Source organism: Umbelopsis ramanniana, assembly GCF_025399195.1.
Source record: "Umbelopsis ramanniana AG unplaced genomic scaffold K450scaffold_20, whole genome shotgun sequence".
In the NCBI taxonomy this organism is placed as follows: domain Eukaryota; kingdom Fungi; phylum Mucoromycota; class Umbelopsidomycetes; order Umbelopsidales; family Umbelopsidaceae; genus Umbelopsis; species Umbelopsis ramanniana.
The window spans coordinates 189,853-212,362 of record NW_026252106.1 but is presented as its reverse complement, the minus strand read 5'-3'; the positions used below and the strand labels follow the sequence as shown (position 1 = coordinate 212,362).

At 43.8% G+C, this 22,510-nt stretch overlaps 11 protein-coding genes across 11 annotated transcripts; 7 read left to right on the top strand and 4 right to left on the bottom strand.

Annotated features, from left to right (window-relative positions):
* The first annotated feature begins 6 nt into the window (after positions 1–6).
* Positions 7–3,830, top strand: K450DRAFT_236539 (uncharacterized protein). Its single transcript, XM_051588273.1, has 8 exons — positions 7–321; positions 419–1,352; positions 1,426–1,711; positions 1,780–2,166; positions 2,257–2,442; positions 2,524–2,690; positions 2,755–2,976; positions 3,047–3,830. The coding sequence occupies exons 1-8, from the start codon at positions 248–250 to the stop codon at positions 3,746–3,748; spliced, it is 2,958 nt and encodes a 985-aa protein (XP_051445637.1). The 5' UTR covers positions 7–247; the 3' UTR covers positions 3,749–3,830.
* Positions 3,512–4,109, top strand: K450DRAFT_236537 (uncharacterized protein). Its single transcript, XM_051588272.1, has one exon. The coding sequence runs from the start codon at positions 3,913–3,915 to the stop codon at positions 4,090–4,092; it is 180 nt and encodes a 59-aa protein (XP_051445636.1). The 5' UTR covers positions 3,512–3,912; the 3' UTR covers positions 4,093–4,109.
* Positions 4,110–4,126: 17 nt separating this feature from the next.
* K450DRAFT_270935 (uncharacterized protein) lies at positions 4,127–5,264 on the bottom strand (the record flags this gene model as incomplete). The annotated part of the gene is made up of 5 exons (XM_051592984.1): positions 4,127–4,558; positions 4,630–4,785; positions 4,851–4,967; positions 5,049–5,160; positions 5,230–5,264. The coding sequence occupies 5 exons, from the start codon at positions 5,262–5,264 to the stop codon at positions 4,127–4,129; spliced, it is 852 nt and encodes a 283-aa protein (XP_051445635.1).
* Positions 5,265–5,421: 157 nt separating this feature from the next.
* On the top strand, positions 5,422–6,719 carry K450DRAFT_42655 (uncharacterized protein). The gene is made up of 5 exons (XM_051593814.1): positions 5,422–5,667; positions 5,752–5,890; positions 5,968–6,054; positions 6,126–6,269; positions 6,347–6,719. Exons 1-5 carry the CDS (start codon positions 5,456–5,458, stop codon positions 6,503–6,505), a joined length of 741 nt encoding a protein of 246 aa, XP_051445634.1. The 5' UTR covers positions 5,422–5,455; the 3' UTR covers positions 6,506–6,719.
* K450DRAFT_236533 (uncharacterized protein) lies at positions 6,387–6,773 on the top strand. The gene has a single exon (XM_051588271.1). It carries the CDS (start codon positions 6,506–6,508, stop codon positions 6,743–6,745), a length of 240 nt encoding a protein of 79 aa, XP_051445633.1. The 5' UTR covers positions 6,387–6,505; the 3' UTR covers positions 6,746–6,773.
* K450DRAFT_236532 (uncharacterized protein) lies at positions 6,720–8,540 on the bottom strand. The gene has a single exon (XM_051588270.1). The coding sequence runs from the start codon at positions 8,119–8,121 to the stop codon at positions 6,934–6,936; it is 1,188 nt and encodes a 395-aa protein (XP_051445632.1). The 5' UTR covers positions 8,122–8,540; the 3' UTR covers positions 6,720–6,933.
* K450DRAFT_173356 (uncharacterized protein) lies at positions 8,414–10,125 on the top strand (the record flags this gene model as incomplete). Its single annotated transcript, XM_051584175.1, has 6 exons — positions 8,414–8,580; positions 8,677–8,761; positions 8,826–8,930; positions 9,011–9,140; positions 9,244–9,388; positions 9,465–10,125. The coding sequence occupies 6 exons, from the start codon at positions 8,414–8,416 to the stop codon at positions 10,123–10,125; spliced, it is 1,293 nt and encodes a 430-aa protein (XP_051445631.1).
* A 421-nt stretch (positions 10,126–10,546) lies between these two features.
* K450DRAFT_236526 (uncharacterized protein) lies at positions 10,547–13,179 on the top strand. Its single transcript, XM_051588269.1, has 8 exons — positions 10,547–10,957; positions 11,023–11,226; positions 11,303–11,439; positions 11,502–11,706; positions 11,783–11,975; positions 12,046–12,210; positions 12,269–12,834; positions 12,905–13,179. The coding sequence occupies exons 1-8, from the start codon at positions 10,671–10,673 to the stop codon at positions 13,008–13,010; spliced, it is 1,863 nt and encodes a 620-aa protein (XP_051445630.1). The 5' UTR covers positions 10,547–10,670; the 3' UTR covers positions 13,011–13,179.
* A 207-nt stretch (positions 13,180–13,386) lies between these two features.
* Positions 13,387–15,186, top strand: K450DRAFT_198475 (uncharacterized protein; the record flags this gene model as incomplete). The annotated part of the gene is made up of 1 exon (XM_051584575.1): positions 13,387–15,186. One exon carries the CDS (start codon positions 13,387–13,389, stop codon positions 15,184–15,186), a length of 1,800 nt encoding a protein of 599 aa, XP_051445629.1.
* Positions 15,187–15,292: 106 nt separating this feature from the next.
* On the bottom strand, positions 15,293–17,016 carry K450DRAFT_236520 (uncharacterized protein). Its single transcript, XM_051588268.1, has 4 exons — positions 16,745–17,016; positions 16,327–16,671; positions 15,761–16,227; positions 15,293–15,695 (listed from the first exon to the last, which is right to left on the bottom strand). Exons 1-4 carry the CDS (start codon positions 16,998–17,000, stop codon positions 15,360–15,362), a joined length of 1,404 nt encoding a protein of 467 aa, XP_051445628.1. The 5' UTR covers positions 17,001–17,016; the 3' UTR covers positions 15,293–15,359.
* Positions 17,017–17,134: 118 nt separating this feature from the next.
* K450DRAFT_279822 (uncharacterized protein) lies at positions 17,135–22,494 on the bottom strand. The gene is made up of 3 exons (XM_051593343.1): positions 21,254–22,494; positions 20,441–21,174; positions 17,135–20,342 (listed from the first exon to the last, which is right to left on the bottom strand). Exons 1-3 carry the CDS (start codon positions 22,350–22,352, stop codon positions 17,379–17,381), a joined length of 4,797 nt encoding a protein of 1,598 aa, XP_051445627.1. The 5' UTR covers positions 22,353–22,494; the 3' UTR covers positions 17,135–17,378.
* Between the last annotated feature and the right edge of the window lie 16 nt (positions 22,495–22,510).

The window sequence follows — 22,510 nt, the reverse complement described above, 5'->3', positions numbered from 1 at the left end:
CATTAATACGGCCAAAAAATGTTAAATCGGTTAAAGCGCTTGCACATCAGAGGTTTCCATAAGCATCGGAGACCAGGAAAAAAAACCCCCAAAAGCTAAATTGCGAATTGGTGACCGCCGCCCTGTGCTACCATGGGGACGACACATATCAGAAGTGGAGCTTACCCTGTTCTCATCGGCTTTGCCTCGCATGCTTCAGTAACTTTGCAGCAAATTACCACTTCGTAATAATTTGCAAAGATTGCTTATGTCCATCAATCATCCTCGCAATCACTCTTTCTATCATAACAACGATGATTGGCAAGATCCAGCTGGTCTAACGTAAACCCCTTTCGCTGTTCCCTCCTGTATTTTTTTATGTGGACTGCAAACTAATATCAGATTTTATTATTACTTTCTTTCTTTTTTTCATATCTAGACGTCAGAATATGTCTCTTGGCGACTCATCTCAACGTATCATGGATAGTAATAATGCGGGCAAAATATCGTTAATGCGAAAGTCCATCGAAAATGAAGCTTTGATTAAGAACGCTAGAAATACCAATGATCCTCGGCATCATCTGCTTCAGTCTGCAAGACGACGTCGAGCAGGGACCATGCCATCAATGCAGTTCATTCCGGAAAATGGTGCCATCGGTATGACCGAGACTCATTATCCCATAATGAATACGAACGACCTGAACAGTGGAAGGAACCGTTCTGGATCCCTCACTCTCCCGTCAGCGTCGGTATCGGCGGCTTTTGGGAATCCTATCTTCAGCACCTCTTGGATAACAGCGGATACTCAAGTACAGATGATGCAAAACACCGATCAACTCTTAGGAGAGGAAGATACCAACTCCATTGTGCAAACATTATCCTCGCTCGGACTGGACGACAGTGATGTTGTAACACCGAAGCATGGCAGCATACCTCCGCCCTCCATGTCTTCGAACGAGAACCCCATTTCAAATTATCATAACGCTCAAATGTCCTATGGCTCGGAAGCATCTGTCTATGATAACATGACAGGACCTCAGCTTGGTTATACTAGCAACGGTGCGTTCAAGGCCAATGAGTCCTATCTGAATTCTCAGCCAAACAGACCGAGAGCCGTCAGCATTGCTGTACCTGAACAAATTAGAGAATCCCCGTATAACATGATGAATAGTGGACAATGGTCTTCAAACGCGTACCAAACACAAAGTCAGGCCAGGCCCGGACGAGCCTCCTTTCAACAAACGCGAAACCGTGCGCTTTCAGTGGGCGATACCGAATGGCTAAGAGCACAAAACGCTGCCCGAGTCGAACTCGAGCAAAACATGGATATGTTTTCATACACGGACCGTGGTCTTTCTTCCTCAGGAAACGCTGTAAGTTGAACGACGTGTGAACGAGAGGTGGCGCTTTTCTTTAGATGCTGATGAAAATTCTTTCTTGCATTAGACACCTACAAGATCACTTTGGATTGGCTGTGTCGACTCTCTCGTGACCCAAGAACAGTTGCTGCAAACATTCAGTCCATATGGCTTGATTGACAGTGTCAGACTCATTGCCGACAAGGAATGCGCTTTTGTGAATTTCGTCCACATTGAAGATGCCATACGTGCCAAGGAAGACGTCCTCACACTCCATAACGGCCGTATCGGTGATACAGTTGTACGAATCGGATATGGCAAAAACGATGGTCCTCTACCAGATTCGACGGTCTTGCAACCGACCAGAGCATTATGTAAGTGGTGTGGAAGTTAAATTTTGCATTTCCATGGCTTGATATCTAATGGGTTGTGATCTGTATAGGGTTTGGTAATATGTCTATCACGTTGACATCCAGTGACCTGTATGATGTTTTCAAGCAGTTTGGAGACATCGAATCTGCGCGAGTCTTGACCCAGAAAAATTGTGCTTTTGTGAACTTCAAGTATTTGGAAAGTGCCATACGTGCCAAAGATCATGTCCAAAGCACCAATTTACTTGGTCCAAATACAAGAATTGGCTTTGCCAAAGTGCCAACTGCTCCTGCTCCCACCTCCACGCCCATACCAGACCGTGATCCAAGCGAAGAAATTTCGGATGGCATCGTTAAACCGAGCAGTTCAGAAAGTCGAAAACTAATGAAGATTGATCTTCTGGAGATTGTCAGAGTATTGGCCCCTGAGGAAGATGAGAAGAATATCGTTAGCGAAGGTATTTCCATTCTTCACCAGATATATAGCATGCTTTCGGTATGGTTTGAATCGCCTTTTGTACTGAAGCCAATCATCTTGCTATCATCAGATTTTGTAAAACAGAAATTATATCACGAAGCTATTCCCAGCGTTATTGAGTTCGGGCCAGAGCGAAAATTGGATGCATCTGCTTTACGAGAATTACGTAAGCGCTTGGACCGCCAAGACATTGATCCTGCAGACGCGAATAGTATTGCGGAAGAATGCATGAATGAGATTGTAGAACTGAGCAGCGGTAAGTCGTGACACCTGTGTCTGTCATTCATTGTAATATTTTCTCTGTTCAAACACTAATATGATCACTTTACAATACTAGATTATATTGGCAATACTGTTGTCCAACGTCTATTTGAGCTATGCCACGAAGATATCAAGACCAAGATGCTGGAATATATTGCACCCCATCTTGCTGCCATTGGAATTCACAAGAACGGTACTTGGGCAGCTCAAAAGATCATTGAGTGTATATCGACTCCAGAACAGGTATGTTGTGATGCAAACACTGACAACTAGATAAGTAAATTTGTGTTAATGCCCTGCCTTATAGATGAAGTTAATACGTGACCATGTTGGACCTTACGTTCCACCACTGCTATTGGATCAATTTGGCAACTATATGGTACAATGTTGTCTTGCACTTGGGGATGAAAACAATCAATTCATTGTGGAGGCAATCGTTGAGAATATGAATGAGGTAGCCCAAGGACGCTATGGCTCTCGAGCAGTGCGTGCCATTTTGGAAAATGCGTATGTTTCCAAGTCACAGCAGGTAAGCTAAAGTCACCGTAGTACCGTTGTCGTATCCTTTTTAGAAATATCATTAATGATTATGCCTGTAGAAATTGGTCGCAGCATCCATGATTCAACATACTTCCGTATTGGCAACCAATCCAAATGGTACATTGCTGTTAAATTGGGTCATCGAATCATCAGGGTTCCCCGGACGTTACCAAGCTTTAGCTAATCGACTGGCACCGAATGCGGCTTACTACTGTGTCCACAAGACAGCATCATCGTTGCTATTGAAACTCATAAATCAGTCTCAAGATTTTAAGGCTCAACAATTACTTCTGTTCTCCATATTCGACAACGACAAGAGGCTACCTGAAATTCTTAACGACCAAATATGCGGTCTGCCGCTTGTGCAAAAGATTCTTGGTGGCGCCGATGTTGACAGTAATTTACGACAATATGCGGCAGACAAAATCCGGAAAAATCTTGAAAACCAAGGAAACTCTGGTGTTCATCGTTCTCTTCACGATTTGCCTCCGCCGCAACAACAGCAGTTAAAGTTTGCATTGCCAGCCCACGCTGGTAATATACCAATTCCTTCTTCTTCTTCTTCGATTCCTGCTCCATATACCAATCTCCCGATTTCCAATTACTACAAGCCTGTCGAGCAACCTATAAACGCACCAACAAGTACCGACTATATACCAGCTCGTGCTAACAGAGGACATTTTCAGTCCGTTCAACCTTTAGAGTATCGCGCCGTTCCCAAGGGTGTCACTCAGGACTACTTGTGGGAAGCACATAAATGAAAGTAAAGTTTATAGTTCTCCTCCCCTCTCGGTGATGTATTACAGCTCATCACTTTTGATTCTAATGTAAATCAACTCATTATTTCTGCCTTGTCTAACCTACATATTTCTGTTCGTATTTGAAAAGTATCGCTTTGTGTACATCTTGCTAGGAGTCCACCATTATGTTATGTTCCATTTCTTTTACATTCATATCATTTAATGATAAAAAATTTTGTTGTTTTCCTTTTTATTCTTTTTTGTTATTTTTTCTTTTGTTTTTTGGGTTCTACCAAATCGTAAAGTGTATCCAACCATCAATCGGGATTGTGCGCCCCTGGATGGCAAATTGCCAACAAATGTGAGGGGTATCATTTATAAGGTAGTATCCATGCACGATCATGGCTCTCCTTCGTAGTCTACAACATCGCCATTTTGTGACGACGTGTCTGCGCGGTGCTCTTCTTCATTTGCTGCATGACCTTCTGTCGTTGAGTTCTTATCGGTCTCTTCTGCAGCAACTTCAGGCTGCATTGTTTCAGTAGTGTCCATACTATCAACTTCCTTTGGCTGGTCATCTTCACGTTTTGCTTCTCCATTATCAATGGATTCGTTCATATCTGTATCCTCTATAATTTTGGGTTGCGCTGCGTTCTCTTCCTCATGTCTCCTGAGGACGTCCTCTAGAGCAGCCTTTGACTTCTCCGTCTGACTGTCAATCTGTTCTGTCTGTTCTTCGGATAGTTTGGCCGGTCGGTACAACAGTTGTGGTTCGGTCCTGGTCTTTATAAAATTGCTTAAATGAACCTTATGCTTAGCATTCGTCTTTTCCTGCAAATATAATAGCAATTAGTCATTCTGAGTATAGTATTGGGATCAAAGCGCACATAAATTGCTCGTACCATTTTTTGCGTTATCTCTCTCTGACTCTGTCGTTTTCGCTCCTGTATGCGCTCCAAATGCTCTTCCTTGTCTTTTTTAACTTTGACAGCAAGTTCTGAACGCTCACGTTCGAGTTTTTCCTTCAATTTGGTTTCAATCTCTTCACGGTGTTTCTCCTAAAAATACGCAGTACATGAGTATAATCGATATATAGCCGGCCAAAACTATTCCTAATCCTTACTGCTGTAGTTTTGTTTGATGTCTCGGTTTTGAATTTGTTTAGTGTTCCCATCAACACTCCAAACATTCGCTTGCCTCGCCGTTGTCCATCTTGACTCATGTCTAACCGAGGGCGTTTCTGTAACGAGAAAGTATTTAATAAACCGGTGTGCTGGAGGAATACAGGTATCACGGTACACAATTGTTGCTTTATACGAACCCCGATTTCTTTTTTGTCGGTTTGATCTACGTCCTCATCGTTCTGTCGCTTCCGGTGTGGTGCTGCATCGGTGGAAGCTGGAACAACGATGCTGGAATTTACGACTGTTTGCCTAGTGGATCAAAGCAAGGGATCAGTCCATTTACTCCAGCAACCTTCCATTTTACTGCTTTATACATACGTCGCTTGAACGTCTTCTGAGGTTGTATCAGCCATGGTACCTGACTGGTTGAAATGAAGCTTAATGCCCAACAATAACGACAGCCCGCACGACAGTCAAATTTCGACGTCACGGTTGAACCCAGCCAAACTGGCGGAATTCTAATTTATCTTGACCAAGATTGTCCCCGATCAGTAACCGCATTATTGGCCACCAACCTTTCCTTACACCACACTCCTTTCACAGCATGAGTTCCAATCTCAACTCATCATTCACTTCATCTAGCTTAAATACCCAAACAAACATATATGACTTTTTGTCAGAACTAGTATACAAGCGAATTGCCACCATCAATTACCTTCGACGAACGCATGAAGGTACTACTCACTGGTTCAATACTGTCCTGCTGTCTCGGGAAGACCTTGCATCCATGTACCAAAATAGCAAAATGACTCCAAGGTATGTTCACAGGGAATGTACTAAGGGCAGTGGCAAAATATACGCTCGGGTGCTCAATAGCTAATCGACCTTTCACCCCTTTAGAACGTTGAAGTTTTTCACGCTGGGCGTGTCACTGGGTCCGATATTGGATGTTACTAATCAAGTCGACTATGTCAAAGCTCTCCACCTCCTGCTCCATGAGTTTGAATGTCATAACAATGAAACTCAAAAGCCAAAGATGGTGAGTATCTCGCTCGAAATATTTTTTTTAATAGATCTTCCTAAGGACTGTCTTCTAATGGCTCTGCCTTGCTTTAGAAAAATATCTTTCGAAAAACGAAAAGTAAAGATGATCACAGCTACATTGATGATGGTGAATACACACATTTAATTACTCCTAATGTTGTAAGTAGGACTACACATTTCAATATTACAAACTGCCTTTTTTTTTCATTGAACTAACCGCTTGTTGATAGCCCTTTGAGCTCGACTACATACAAACTTTCTTCACATTATTTGATCTACTGGCCGAGGCTTATCACAAATTGTTGGTTGGAACAGAATCTCTTTGCACACAATCGTTCTGCGAGCAAGTGCTTAAGTGCGATTCCAAATTAAAGGTACGAATTGACAACGACTATGCCATTTTTAGCTATTCCTTCTGTCTAATAGACCACCATGCTTACACCATTTACAGAAAATCGTATCAATGATAACAAAGGAGCTGGATGCACTTGCTCGTAATGCCATTAAAGATGAGCTCAAACTTATAGACCCATTGAGCTCTTCAAGCAAGATGTCCCCCATTGATATCGATTGGGATAGCTCCAATAGGATCTCACCTGTCGACATCTAGATGTTAACCCTACATTCCCACTACATGCAACATTATTGCTTTCTCAGCGTTACCCTAGCTAGCAGCTCAATGCTCTATTTTTCATCGCTGCTTCCCATCTACTTTTTTTTTGTTTGTCATCGTATTTTTTTCATGCATCAAAAAGCATTACAAATTATCAATACATTGTTGGCAGGGCCACATTCTGTATGTTACAAGAAAGAAAAAAGAAATTATGACAGTAGAAGAGAAGGGGTATAGCAATTGGTGAAGCGAAGGGGAATTAAAACGGAATCAGAATTATGTTACAAATAGCCTTCAAAAGGCGCTATCATACAGGAGGGATTGACACTGGGCTATGGTTGAGAAAGAGCTAAATCGAGGGGCGGTGGATATGGAGCGTTGGGCGATTTGATAGAATTCTGAATCCAATGGTATGATATCATCTTTCAGCAGCTTGGAAACATTGAATCCGTTATCGAGAGAACAAATAAGCTGTAGGTCAAGAGGATATCAGAAAAATGGATCGGATCAAACGAATGATAACGTAAACAGTGACCATAAAACAAAGCCAAAAAAAAAAAAAATATTACCTTCAGTATTAGCTGTAGTTCCTCAGATTCCTGTACATTCTCTTGCTGTAGACATGCTTCAGACCTCAATTGCCAGCTTTCCATTGTTTTTCCAAAGGTAGGCAGTGTCCATCGGGAGCTATCGCATTTGATCAGGAAACACAAGATGCAGCTGCTTACTAAAATCTTGTCGTTGGTATTGAAAGCCTCGCTTTCACAAACGGAGAAGCACAAGGTAAACATGTCATTGGGATCTTCAATAGTACCCGGACTTTCGACAATGCTGCCTCCCAGATTCATATAGATGCCACAGATGATAGCTATTCTGATAAGCGCTTCTTTGGGGGAATGGGTTCTTGACACATAAAGGTCAAAAATCTTATCTTTTGACGACGTGGCTGACGATGAAGAGCGAGTGCCATCGTTTTTTATTCCTAGGTTGCGTTTTAAAATGTCAACAAACGCTTCTTGCGAGACAAACCATAGCGATCCTTCAAGTGAAGAAAAAAGTTCCACACTTTCGTTGTAGGGAAGCGACCATAGGAAACTGTGCAGTCGCTGATAGGTTCGTGGGGTCGGAGCTTCCCAGGCGCTCAAAAGGTATTGACAGATTTTAAAATGCAAGGTAACAAGAGTCACAGGTATCGTGGTCATATTAAGACTCTGCCGAAGTATGGCCAGGGCTATCTCGTTGACATAGTGAATAAGAGTGTCCATACAACAACGTTGCTTATCATCAACTTCCTGGGAGAAGGCTTGATCAAAGTATTTACAGATAGTTTTCGAATTATGCTTAGCCAGAGATTCAATACATGATGCCTTGTGCTTTCTTGCTTTCCTTTTTCCATCCCGTATTCGTATCTCTAGTTCTGCAAGTTGCATAGTGATCTCGTGCTGGAAGCCTTGGTGGCTGAAGTCAAAGCCATGAGCCCGACGCATAGCACATAAGAGCATGCCTTTGAGAGGATCAGCGTCATAGCTTGGGGTTTTGAAAAGCTTCCAGAGGTCTTGAAAGGGTAAATAGCATAGGATCTCGTTAATTAATTCAGTGGGGAGTGTGCGCATGTAGATTGGTGATAAAGACTGAAAGAGACCAAACTGGCTTTGCTGTTCGGAGACGGTGGTGGTCACTTGACTTACTGTACGACCTTTCAAAAACGGTGGGTTGAAATTTCAAGCGGACAGTAATTCAGTCTCAGTTACCAACAAACACGCCTTGAAAGCTTTCGATACAATGCCCATAGCAGCAAAGAATCGGAAACGACAAAAATCCGCTCAAGCAAAAGAACCCATGTCGGAACCTTCAATATCAGAAGAAGAACTACGAAAGGTCTATGCATCCAATCGCAATTCGCGCATGATCATCTTTGGCATTTGCTTATTGTTTCGAGTTGGCATTGCTTCGATCACGCAAACGTATGATAATCCGGACGAATATTGGCAAGCTCAAGAGGTGGCGCATCGCCTGGCATTTGGATATCCTTTTTTAACAATTGAGCAAAATTGGTGGGTTAAAAAATATCTGTGTTCATTTTTTTATGACCGACAACCATTTTTTCCTTGATTCTGCATTTGCTTGGTTAATACATATGGCTATCTAACATGGGAATGGCGAGAAAGGATAAGAAGCTTTGCTCATCCGCTGATATTCGCAGCTCTGTACAAATGCCTGCAATTTTTAAGGCTAGAAAATACCTCTTTCTTTGTAAGTCAATATCTCATCTATGGGAAGCCCACACTTGACAAATTCTCAACTGCTTTCCTTATAGGTCACTGCTCCTAGATATTTAGAATCTGTGCTTGCAGCTGTAGCGGACTACTTTACATACCGCCTGGCAAAGAAGACGGTAGGGGAGACCATTGCCCCCACAGTTGTAAGCATCTTTGTCATCGGCCATGCATTATATAGCAGTCGGTCAAATAACTAACAACAATTATGCCTCTTGTACCGAAGCTTTTCTGTACTTTGGTGTCCTTCTTCAACTTCCATATGGCAGCTAGAACTCTGTCCAATTCTCTCGAGATGGTCCTCACAGTCATTGCACTCAACTATTGGCCGATTGATGGCACTGTTGCCTATGCCAGTGGAGCTTGGATTCGGTACTTTCACCTCCTCTTATCATGATACAGTAGTACTCCATGAAAGTTAACTAACTTTATTTAATATCTACTAATTGTCATTCAGAGACTTCCGAATTTCTCTCGCTTGGGCAGCTCTGGCCTGTATCATTAGACCCACTAATGCCTTGATATGGGCCTTCTTGGGATTGCAATTAATCTTCAAAGCTCGCTCTCATATTAAAGCGATTATTGCCAATACCGCTGCTATATTGTAAGTATCAGGGTTTGTATTTCCACTTCGTAACCCTCATTGTTTTTTTCGATGACTCACTATTTTGGCACATTAGCTTGGCAGCGGTAGCTTTTTCGACCATAGTGGATACATGGTGTTATGACGGTCATCTAGGCAACTTGTTTTCTGAACCAGTATTCACTCCTGGCAAATTTTTCGAGTTAAACGTTGTATCAGCTATCTCAATTTTCTATGGTATCCATTCTTGGCACTGGTACCTGAGCCAAGGAATACCAGTCGTTTTGGTGTGCCTTTTACCCACTTTCCTTTTTGGTTGGTATCAGATTGGTAAAGACCAGGTACTGAATGACAGAGTTCGCTCATTGAAGTATGTTACGGCGTGGACTGTAGCTGTGTACAGTTTGTTAGCGCACAAAGAATTCCGCTTCATATACCCTATTGTACCCATCATGCATATTTTTGCAGCCTACGGATTATCGCAATTGCCTCTGGCGTGGCGAAAGTGGGCAGTCCTTGCAACCATGGCCATTAACATTTCCATGGGAGTATATACAACAACGACGCATCAAAGAGGCGTCATAGATGCTGTAAACTACATCAGAACCGAAGCTCAAGAACTCAGTCGCCTGTATACCAATTACGATATGGAAGTTGCGTTTTTGATGCCATGTCACTCCACGCCTTGGCAATCTGTCATACATGATAAGAATGTGGATGCGTGGTTTTTGACCTGTGAGCCTCCATTGAAAACGTAAGCTGGGTTTGCTTTTTCATGTCATTGTAGTCGCGATACTCATCGTTCTCTACGTTACAGGTCCGGCAAAAATTATCAAGATGAAGCAGACAAGTTCTATGCCAATCCAAGCCTATTTATAACCGAAAGGGTCTTATCAACTTCATCTAAATCGTCCCCCAACTATGTGGTTGTATTTGACTCCTTGCTGGAAATGCCGAATCAAGGCGGGAATGGAACGGTAGGCAATTTGTTGAAAGGCCAAGGACATTACATAGAGGTAAGACGCCGCTATACACAACAGCTATTGAGCTTATGAGGCAGTATTTAAATATCATTTATCCAATAGTGCGCACGATTCTTCAATTCACATTTCCATGACGACTGGAGACGAACTGGCGATGTTATCGTTCTCTGCCATGAATCTGAAAATAAAGCAACGTAATAAAAAAGCTTGCCAATAAAAATTTTCCCAAATGCGGTACCAAGAGGCTCGAGCCAAGATTTAAAGGTTAAGCATTTTGGATCCCAGTTATTTTACTGGCTTGGCACACCTCTTGTTCTACAATGTCTTCGTTTGCCATGGTGGAATCATTATATCCCATGTTACCCATTGATTCCCAAGCTGAACCTTCAAGATCCCCGAATCTAAGTCGAATGTCCACTGCTCTACCTTTTCACGCGAATAACGCAGTCTCTCCCAGAGTTCATTCTCCCGTGAGAACTGAGCCAGCAGTCCAGTCCGCGGATATGAGCAGCTACAAAATTGTTCTCGGCTATGACTTTGGAACAACTTTCTCAGGAGCTTCATACGCATACTGTCAAAATGAAGAAGTCCTTGATATAGAACGATGGTACGTAACTCGTTTCATTGTTCGCTTAACCGAGTGTGGCTGCTAAGGCAAATGAAAAATTTCAGGCCCAACAGAAGAGAATCCATCTTCCCCAAAGTCCCAACTGCCCTTCTTTATGAAAAAGGGGATTCCACTAATGTCGTAGAATGGGGTCACGGCGCTAAGATGATGTATGCTAAGCCTGGTGCTGCTGCAAACTACGATCTCTTGACTGGCTTCAAATTAAACCTCGACGAAAACTTGAAACGTCCTCCATTACCGAATGGCATGTAAGTTGCAGCCTATTTTGCGCCGCTGCCCATGCTTAAGTTGATGGATTTTAATTACCCACTTCTTCATCTCTAGGTCCACTGCCAAGTTAATATCTGATTATTTGAGGTGCTTGCACAGTCACGTCGTCCGGGAACTCAGCAGGCAATTCGCAAGAAATTATACTGAAGAGCAATTTAGATACTGTCTTACTGTCCCTGCCATGTGGTCTGGTATGTACCTGATCTTCCCTTTACATCCTTTTGATTATGAAAATTTACATTGATGGCTGTAGACCGAGCAAAGTCCAAAATGAGAACTGCCGCAATTGACGCTGGCCTCATCTCTGCACACGATCCACCGGACCGCTTGATGATTACTTCGGAGCCTGAAGCTGGAGCGCTATATTGCGAAAAATCCTGCAAAGAATCCAACTTGACGGAAGGTGATCGATTCATGATCTGCGATGCTGGTGGTGGTACCATTGACTTGATTGTATTGTAAGTGTTATGATTTTGATTTATACCTTTGCCCATAGGAGGCTGGCATTTGGACTAATGAGCTTTTTCCATTTAGTGAAATTGAGGAACCAAGAGAGGGAAAGACTCGTCTCAAGGAAATCACAAAAGGAATGGGAGAGAGCTGTGGAAGTATTTTCTTAGATCAGAGATTCGAGACACTCTTGCGAGAGAAGTTGGGTGAAGAAATTATAAACGTTTCCGCCAATTCTATGCTGAAAATGATGGATCAGTTTATTGATTCTATCAAGGTACAATGATTATTCTCAATGGACCGTGCGTATCTGACTTTTAGTTTACTCACCCATCACTTATATCTAGCCTGAGTTTGACGGAAATGAAAACGAGCCACAGTACCTTAGCTTACCGGCTTCAGTGAATCTCAATGTCCTTACTGCTCAAGGTGCTCATGTAGAAGACGCAATGCTGGTCATTAGTGGTGCTGAATTGAAGTCAAGAGTCTTTGATCCGGTAGTTAACAGAGTGGTAAGTTACCATCACCATTCGAGATACGAGTAGCAAAATCTCACATATTCGCATTTAGATTGATCTCATTGAAACGCAATTAAATCAAATTACTGGCAAGACACTCGATACTATATTTCTAGTTGGAGGGTTTGGTTCATCGAGTTACTTATACGATAGAGTACGAACCACCTTCCAACCTCGAATACCCCAAATTCTATATCCGGCAAGAGCGTCGCTTGCCATCGTACGTGGAGCTGTACACTATGGTTTACATCCTCAACCCATCAGTTCCCGTATCCTAAGGCGCACCTATGGCATTAATGCTGGATTACCATATGACGAGTTACTGGATCCTCCATCCTCAAGATTTGTTAGACCGGATGGAAGCGTGCGTTGCATTACCCGGTTTCTAACTTTTGCTTGTAAAGGCGATGCTATACGCGTAGATCAATGTATTCGGGAGCAAATGTATATATACTACAATACCATCTACTCCACTGACCTTCGACTATATGCTACTGAAAATCCTGACGAGCCGCGATGGTATAATCAAGCCGGGGTCCAGCAAATCGCCGCTCTTGAAATTCCTATTCCTCGTATGGCTGGTGTAGAAAGAGGCCAACGCGTCAATTATGAAGTTAGGTAAGTACATGCTTCTATACTTGCGCAAGCATATGTACTAGCTTGGCTCATTACTTCGTTTTCCAAATAGAATGTACTTTGGAAGAAATGAAATAAGGATGGAAGCAGAATTTCCAGGAGGCAACGTCTTTGCTGTTAAATGTGACTTTGATGCTGTTAGCTTGCCTACATCATGAGCACACTTGCATGAATAACCCAACGTATACGTAGAATAGCTTAAGTAATAACAACAATTGTAACAATTCGCCCCAACAACTTGCAATACATAAAAATAAATTTACCGCAATCATGGAAATGATGTCTCGGGGGAAAATGTGACCAATAGGTGTATGTGGATTTTTTTCCAACATCACTTTTTGTCTCCCTTTTGCAACAAGTTTACGAAAAACTGGCTGTTCTCTACCGCCAACTTCATTCATGTTCGAACGACTTGTAGAAAAGCTTCATCACCACCACCCAGAGCACAATGAACAACAGCATGTGTTATCTCCACCGGCGTCCAATACGGCGCAAACTTCTTTAGCTTGTGATTTAAATCTTCTGCGAGCTAACATGGTGCAAACGGCGGGTAAATCAATCCCTGAGCTACCAAAGCCTAACAGTAAGACAACGTGGAACAGTCAACAATGCAAAGAGTTGATACGCATCACTGAGAGAGCGCGAGTCAGTACTCACACAGAATTAAACCAAGACTTGTACAACGAATATCAAAAAAGCGGCGATAGAAAGTCTTATGAAGATCCATACTTTCTTAGAAGAGTCCAGTTGACCAGCAACGCTATTTATTGTTATGGACTGAATGAAATCCGCGACGTAGCTTCTTACATTCAATTCCTTCATGCCGCTATTGTCAACATTTGTGATGAACCAACTTGGGTTGTGCCAGCTCATACCAGATGCAAGGTAGATTTGTTCAACGCCGAAACTGCGTTCGCTCTAGCGCAAGTAATGGAAGTTGTAGGACATATGTTGGATGGAAACCTCGTCGCCAGAGTGTATCAAGAAATTGACAAGCGAGTTTTAACTCCGTACGAGCAATCTGGACGATCGGAGTGGTGGTATACATCACCCAGCAACTGGAACGGAGTCGTCAATTCCTCTGTTGGAGCCTGTTTTCTTCTGGTGCCAATGGATCCTGATAGAGCTATCCGTGGCGTATCACAAGCTTTGGAGGGTCTGAAACACTATCTGAACAAAGGCTTTGGTCTTGACGGAGCTACGGTTGAAGGCGTGGGGTATTGGCAATATGGACTATCCTACCTTACAGCCTTTTTCGAGATGATAAGAGCAAGATCACTTGGGGGTATTGATTTACTACAAGATCCAAGGATAATGTCTATTGCCTCTTCTGCGCGGAAGTTACAACTAGGGCCCAATAAGTTCGCGCCGTTCGGAGACGCAGAGGAAGACAAGATGACCTTCAGTCCTGGTTTCATATCCAGACTAGCCGAGCGACTGAATCAGCCTGAACTTCGTAACATGCTGGCAATACCAACAGGTGGTTCTTTTTCACAATCTAATGTGGCAATGTCTAAGAGCGCCCTCGTCTTCCGCGATTTAGCCTGGTGGGACGGCAGTCTACCGCAACCTCCTATCGAACTGAGTGATGCCGTCCTGCCCAACACCGGCGTAGCAAGAATGGTAATCGGCTCATCTCATTCTCCTCAACTTGTTATCATAGCGAAGGCTGGCCACAACGGCGAGGAGCACAATCATTGTGATATTGGGTCGTTTGTTGTGCATTTCGACGGTGAGAACTACATAACCGACCCCGGTAAAGGATTGTATACAAAGCAGTACTCTGATCCTAAGACGCGATACTTATCGGACTGGCCAAAGTCAATAATACACTCAGTCCCCATCCTCTCACAGCAAATTCAAGGTGTTGGAAGTGAATATTCTGGTACCATATCCAATGTTACTGTCCAGGATCATACAAAAAGCATCCAGATAGACATGACCAAAGCCTATGTGCTTTCGACATTGAAGTCCTTCCAGCGAGTCATCAGAGCATATGAGGAACCGGAGGGTTATGTTGTCGAACTATCCGACACCTTGGATGCTACTCAATCAGTCACCGTTCTGGAAGGATTTATGACCTATCTACCAAACCGACAAACCGCTCCAAATCAGGTTTCTCTGTTTGGAAAGAATGCCACGCTGGAAATGACCGTCGTTCAACCTTGCACTGGAAACGAATTGTTTGTTGTACAGGAACTCGAGGACGTTTGTAGAGAACAAAAGAAAACCAAAAGTTTGTTCAAGATTAGTCTTTTACTTTATCGGAATCTGCAACAGCAAACTGTGATTGTGAGGTTCACTCTACGCAAAAATGCTGCAAAGAGCCTGTAAATAGCTGCCATATACTGAGAGTTTGCATGTGTTCGCCAGCGCATTGAGTTCATTGCGTCGGTATGCTAAATACGACAAATTATGATGTCTCTTTTCTTACTGTTTCATTTTTTCATTGCATTAATACTTGCAGGTAATAAAAACCCCATTGCATGCAAAACTCTGTTTTATTTCTATTCCTTTGGCGGCGTACACATATACAATACATCTGTTCTAGCGACATATTTTGCGCCATTCAGAACTGGGCTGCCTTCATGAAGCAAACTTCCAGCGGTATTTCCATGTGGGAAGCATAACACACATCCTCTGCGAGGCGACACAGCACGAGCCTCCAAAATACCTTCCTGAGCAGCTGGCAAGAAAAACGTGGTTGGACCACCTTCAAACTCTTCGTTTAGATAAAGCAAGAACGTGAGTCGAGACCATCTTGTGTTGTTATACATGTCGTATTTGTAGGTTCCATCCACTGGGTCAAGCCCGCTTCCTGGCCAAGCGCCATCAATGTGCGGCTATAGAGACAGTCAAGTCAGTGAATAAACCTGGACAGGCAGTGGTAAAATATGCGTTCACTTACACGGTATATAGCACCAGGGACATATCGGTATACCCGCCAGCGGGAATTCACACCAACGACAGCACCGCCACTGATCTCCTTAGGAAAGTGAGGTTCGCATCGTTTGAAGATAGTACCAAGGAAGTCGTCATCGACCAGCCAGAAAAAGTTGTGTGCCAATACTGAGACAGAGTCGACAGCTGCTCCAACGGCAGGGACATCTGGAGTGAAGCCTATAGCTTCAGCTGCAGACAAGACTTGATCACATTCGCTTGAACTCAAAACATTGGTAATCATAAACGCTCCAGGTACATTCGGTACGTCGATACGTTCAACAGTTGGGTGCATATTTGGTTCAGATGTTTTGATTGTACCAGGTACAGATGCATACAACATGAAGTCGTATTCATTGGGTGTTCGCCGCTCAGAGCCTTTTTCATGGCATACTACACGGAAAGACTTGCGATACTGCTCAGCTTGTTCTTCAGCTAATTTGAAATGGTTTAGTAGTCCATTTTGATTAACAGTCATCTCTATCATGGCGAAAGAGTATAAGCTTTAAAAGAAGATAATCGAAGCAAACGTACTGAATAAGTTTCCTGCCTTGATGGCATCGTAAACCATTTGCAGAGGGCTGGCACGAGGGAAGGCAGACCAGGAACCAATTTGTCGAACTGGATGATGGTCGCTGTCGTGACTAGGTATGAGGTTGGGATCTGCGGTACGAAGAATGCTGTCGAGCACTCTGAATATCTGAGGGTCGCCGTGCGATCCATCTCGGAGCGAAGCGGCGTCGCAATCACGCACCCAGCGTTGCAAGGCTCCCAGTTTCGGCACTTGACCCTTTGATCTCATTTCAGCTAAAGCAGCCAAGGCATCAGCCCATCGTCCGTCTGTTAGAGCATCGGATATACGACCGCTAAGGGTAGCGCCTGGTGAAAAAAAAAGGCATATATGAGGGGACGAACAATGTATAGAATGCCTGTACAAGCCATTGATACATACCCTTTCCGGTAACAGCAAAAGCAGAATCATGAACTAAATGGACAACGGCTCGAAGTGCTTTAAATTCCTTGGATCGAACAAGGTCAGGGTGATCTTTGAGCGTAGTCAGGCATCGCAAGGTGGTATTCATATCTTCGGCGGAGATGATACCGCCGTATTCAAGAACTCGATTCTCATCTTCGTGGTCGGTCAAGACATGGTCGGGCTTTGTTTGAAGCAATCGACGACGTTTTCTTTCTTTTCCAGTCTTGCCCATGGTAATTGTAGAGTAGCAAGAGTATGGTTTCAAGTCTTGGAAAAAAAAAAAGTTAGGAAGGAGCGGCGCTGACAGAAGCAGTCACAGACCAAGACAGACTTGGGACCCTTTGAGCTAGGCTAGCAAAACGGATTGGTTTAAACAACTGTATTATTGCAAATTTGTCTTATTGAATTATAATGCAAAGGGCCAATGAATAATGTGGAAAAAAAAAGAAGAAACTATTTGAAATGTGAAAGTATGTTCTATCAGTACTTTCTTTGAAAGCCCAGTGACGCACTGCCGCCAAGGCCCAATATCGTTTGGTTTCCACTTTTTCGTTCCAATTAGGTGTATGTTTTGTCTTGTGCTGTAATAAGTTTGATGTGTTCTTCTTGTTCAATGGCTGGTATCATCGGGGTCCGTCACCCAAATGCACCCCGAGTGATCCAAATTGCCATTGATATCCTCAAACTCTTCACCTGTGACCCATCGTTTCCACGCCTCAATGTAACCAGCTTCTAAATTTCTTGTCCACCGAAGGGTATCAAAGAGTCGACTGTGTTCTCGTGTAGTGAAAAGTCGCTTTCTAAGATCATGAAGAGCACCGTTGCCGACACGTTTCATTTCACCGTTGGAATTGTCATAGCTGTATTTTAGACTGTTGGCCAAAGCCACGGCGCGTTCTTCGTATTCTTGTTCACTTTGAACAATCATTTCGTCGCCAAAAGATGTTGCGCGGGCAATACTGGCTCCTACCCGAGAGCACATCTTGTGCATATACTTTGGCCATGTGAGAATGGGAGTTCCACTCCACAAAATATCAGCCGCAGTGGTATGCGCATTGCATTCCGGAGTATCCAAGAACAAGTCAGCTACGCGGCCACGATGGATGTGGATATGTTTGGGTGCTACATCAGTAAACACAACACGCTGTGCAACCTGAGGGCCGCACCATTCCATGGCCGTTCGCTTAAGATTGGCTTCACCAGCTGGAGGGAACCGAAGGAGCCAGATGATGGAATTTGGAACTCGTTCAAGAATGCGCAGCCAGAGTCGGAAAGTTCCCGGTTCAAGTTTGTAAAGTTGATTGAAGTTGGCAAAGATAATGACATCGTCCGGTAGGTCAGGAAAAACTTCACGACGCATCTTCCAACGTTTAAGTTCTTCCACTTCCCAAACATTAGAGTCAGACTGATCGCGCAACGGTGGTACCATTGGTTGTTGCTTATCCTCTTCTTCACGGAAACCTTGCTTATGATCATTGACAAAGTACGAGTGAGGCATGTAAATGAACTTTTCGGTGTAGACGAAGTTATCCAATGCTGATTCAGGATCGATATCACCAGTGAAATCACCCACTGTTTCGTTTCTATGATGTGCTCTTCGGTACCGCCATTGTTCGCAACTCACCATCTCTGGTGGGCATACAATAGGGTCTGCAATGATCCAGTCACACCAACCACCGGCAAGGGTTCCAGCGAAACCCATGAAAGAGCATTGAACCGGACACGGCCGTGCAGCCATGATTTCATTTCGAGCTCCTTTCGTATAGCCGTTCAAGTTGATCAAGATGTGAATTCCATCTTCGTGCAATCGGCTGACGATTTGTTGGTGGGTCCATGTTGAAACGTCTATAAAGTGTTCCGCTTCCCCTTCGATTTTCAATCGGTATGGTGTACTGTCTGAGGCAGTGGTTGCATAACAAAATACTTCGAATCGTTCCTTGTCATGGAATCCAAATACCGATTGCATGAGGTGAGCCAATGGATGGTTATTGAAGTCAGATGAAACGTAACCAATTTTATATCTTGGTGCCGGCGGCGCTGGTGGTGGATAAACATGAGAAGGTACCCAAGATGATGTAAGCGTGGAGTGCGATATGCGCAATGCATTACGATGGGAAATGAGTCTAATTTGCCGTGCATCAAGAGGATACGTGAAGGTATGGAAGGGCAGGACGGTAGGAACAGCAGGAGTTGGTAGCATAGAAGGAATTGCGGGTCGTTTGTATTTTTGAACCAGGTTAGGTGACACCATGATAGCAGGTAAAGTGACAGACTTGTCAACAGTGATAGTTGCTCCATAGGTCGTGATGTACCAAGACCGCTGTAAGCGTCGGATGGTACGCTCAATCAGTCGAATGACCCAGGCGCCTTCATTGACCTTGTCGTTGGACCTTTGCATAATGGCAACGCCTCGTTTCATTAACGCCTTCTTGGCATTTGCTCTAACATTGGCATCTTGACTGATAGACCGGACAGCGCAATCAACCAAATTTTCCAAAAAGTGCAATCCGTTCTCTTGCTTCCACTTCAATACTCCAGTACCCCAGACAACACCTTCCTGAAGTTGCTTGTCGACAATTTGAACAACTCTTCCAATCCAGCCAGAACAGGACTTGACATCGCCAGAGGAGGGTATAAATCGTCCCACTGCGTCAACGCCATGCTCGTCTCCAACACTTCCTCTTCCTCGCCAGTCACAGATACCGCCTAGGGAATTCACCAAGCCACAGATAGCATCGACGAAGTTGGCATTAACTTCGACAGCACGCTTGTACCACTGCACTGAATCTTGAACACGACCCATATCCTTGATGGCATTTCCGAGGTTGGCAAGAGCAACGTCAAATCGAGGATTGCATTCAACAGCCTTTTCGTACATACGGACAGCTTCATTGAGATGACCCATGTCTTTCAGTAAGGATCCCAAGTTAGTGTAAAGATGAGGATGTCGGGGGTCCAATTGCAAGCCATATGAATAGTACTGGAGTGCCAAAGAAGTACCAGTGACGGGGTTCTGTAGTTGACGTGGCTTGTCTTGGATAAAGATAGCATTGGCGGAAGCAGCCCCTGAAATGTTGCTTAAAATAATGCCCAGGTTGTTTGCCGTCGATGGGCTTGGGTTCAGTGAAAGGCTGAGATAATAGAGCGGCAACAGAATAGACATGGTCGGTTTAGTGGATGTTTCATCAGCAGCTGCAGTAGCAATGGCAGTAGGAGAAGTGGACGATGAAGGGTTCATCATATCTTGAAACATCTTTGCCAAAGTCAACAAGATGGTAGAGGTGGTTTGAGCGGCTTGCTGAATACTGCTTGTTGTAACTGTATCAACCGAACTCGGTGACGTCGGATTGCGATCTGTGCCAGCAAGACCAGGCAGGACGCCGCCCGTCTCAGGAAAAGTTATGCTCAAAAGCCTTGAAGCTTGCTCAGGATGAAGCAAAATGAGAGGCAATGCGTTGGATTCAACCAAAGTGCCATGACGGTAAGCCTGTGCAACGCTTGATGAACCAATGACGCTTGCCACTTGATTGACCACCTCTAATAAACTCCTTCCGCCAAATACAATTTCTAAGCCCTGAAGAGTTGAGGAGAGTGATAGCACGTTAGTCAAAAAAAAAAAAAAAAATTGGTTTCATCCATGTCCCTCCATCCTATTGCAACCTCACAACAAACCTTTTCGTACTCATGGCGAGCTCCAATCATGTCTCCCATAGCATATTTGAGATTTCCCTTTGCGTAAAATAAGTTTTGTAGTCTTGGTATTTGGTGTTTTGGAAGATCTTTGGGGGGCTTAATGGCGGACTCTAGGCGTCCAATGGTGGTGGCTTTCACGTCGGCATCCGGCGACGACTTGAAAAAAAATTGTTCGACAAAATCGCATACATTCAAAGCTTCTTTGTATCGGATCAATTTAGTGGCATTGGCATCGTCATGACCCGCATGGCTAACAGCAGTGACAACTTTTTTCGCTTTATCGTGGGATTGGCTGGAGCACAGGACACCGACCAAATTCTCCACCGCGTCCCAATAACCCGGTCTCAGCTTGACCGCCTGGTACCACCATTGCTCAGCTTCACTTGTGCGTCCCATACTTCGAAGCGTGGTTCCAATGTTGCTCATAGCCTCTACATATTGTGGATCTTGCTTAAGAATCAATTGATTGTAGTGAAGTGATGCCTGATAATTGCGTTGCGTAAAATACACGCAAGCAAGTAGAAGAAGAGTCGGTAGATGTGTTGGATGCAAGGAGTTTAGCAAATGCAGTAATTCTAACAAAGTCGGGTTATATGGCGTGTTTGCATATAGAGTGTGGGCGTATGCAAGTAGCTGATCTCGGCTTGCTTCAGAGGAGTCAATGGCACCGGCTTGTAGCATTTGTGTCACCGATAGTTGTGAGTTTATTGCAACTGTAAGAAGATAATGCAAGAGAAAAATTAAAAGCTTTGTTAAAAAAAGCCGGTGGGTTATATTTTGCTGTCAACTTACATTGTGATGGGTGTGGTATACTGGCACTGTATGATTGTGAAGTTCTAGGGAGTGCCCCCATATGTTTGAGTGAATGCTTCCTACGTTGTACATTGTCCAAGTAATGTGCCTCAATAGGTGGGACAGACGAAGGAACTGCCATGGATGAGATGAGATGCTGCTGTGAGTATAATTGCTGCATGAGAATGGCTTGCTGCTGTTGTTGAAGGGTCTGATATGGCTGGCCATTGAGTAGCATGGGATTAGAGCCTGGCAGTTGGTAAATGGCATTCATTGAGGCTTGAGGATTGATTTGGTAAGTTTGTTGTTGTTGCAAAAGCCACTGCTGCATGGCTTGCGCATCTGCAAAACCATAACCAACCATCAGGTTCGCAGCAGCAGCATTCATGGAATACCATTGCTGTCGATGCTGCATCATCTGTATATAATCGGTATCGACATGAGCTGAGGGGCTGCGCAATCTTTTCGGATCTTGATATTGATCAAACCACGAATTGGAACCTTCAAAGTAATAGCTAGCAAGCGTAGGAGATTGCGGTGGAACCATGATAGAGGGATTATAAGCTTGTAAATGCTGCTGTTGTTGAAGTGCTGAGTATGCCGGTTGCTGCTGTTGAAAAGTATGATGGTTTGACAATGGTAAAGTAGATGACGATGATTGCATACCAGGTTGGTAACTAGGATGAATTGGCATGCTACCATAAGACATGGAAGGAAGCACATGAGTACTTTCATGCAAAGTTTGACCAAATCGTGACGCAGAAGATCGAGCAACATCCATATATTGATGTGAAGATACCGTGTTATACTGAGAAGCCGAGTTGTCATTGATAAAGCGTTTGGACGGAGGTGGTGGTGCGATAGCCTCAAAGTCAACCAGCGTTGTCGAAGTCGGGCCTTTGGTTGAGAAGGGATCTTTACGTTCTTTCCATGTTTCATCATTGGCGACATTTAGATCGCTGACCGAGTTGATCAGCTCTTTGTCTTGAGCAGTATTATCTGGCGGCCTCATATCGGATCGATAAGCATTCTTCTGGTTGTACAGCGTATTATTATAAGGTTGATTAAAGACACCAGGCACAGACTGTTGGAACAGCATGCCAACAGCGATGACCTTGGAGTCGCAAACAGTCTGACAGTCTTGAAGGCGAATAAGAGACCGCCTTTTAAAAAAAACACCGTTTTCTGAGACAACAAAGTTTGTGTGAGCGGACCATGAAATTAACGGGGACACCTTTGGCGCTAATTTCAAGCTAT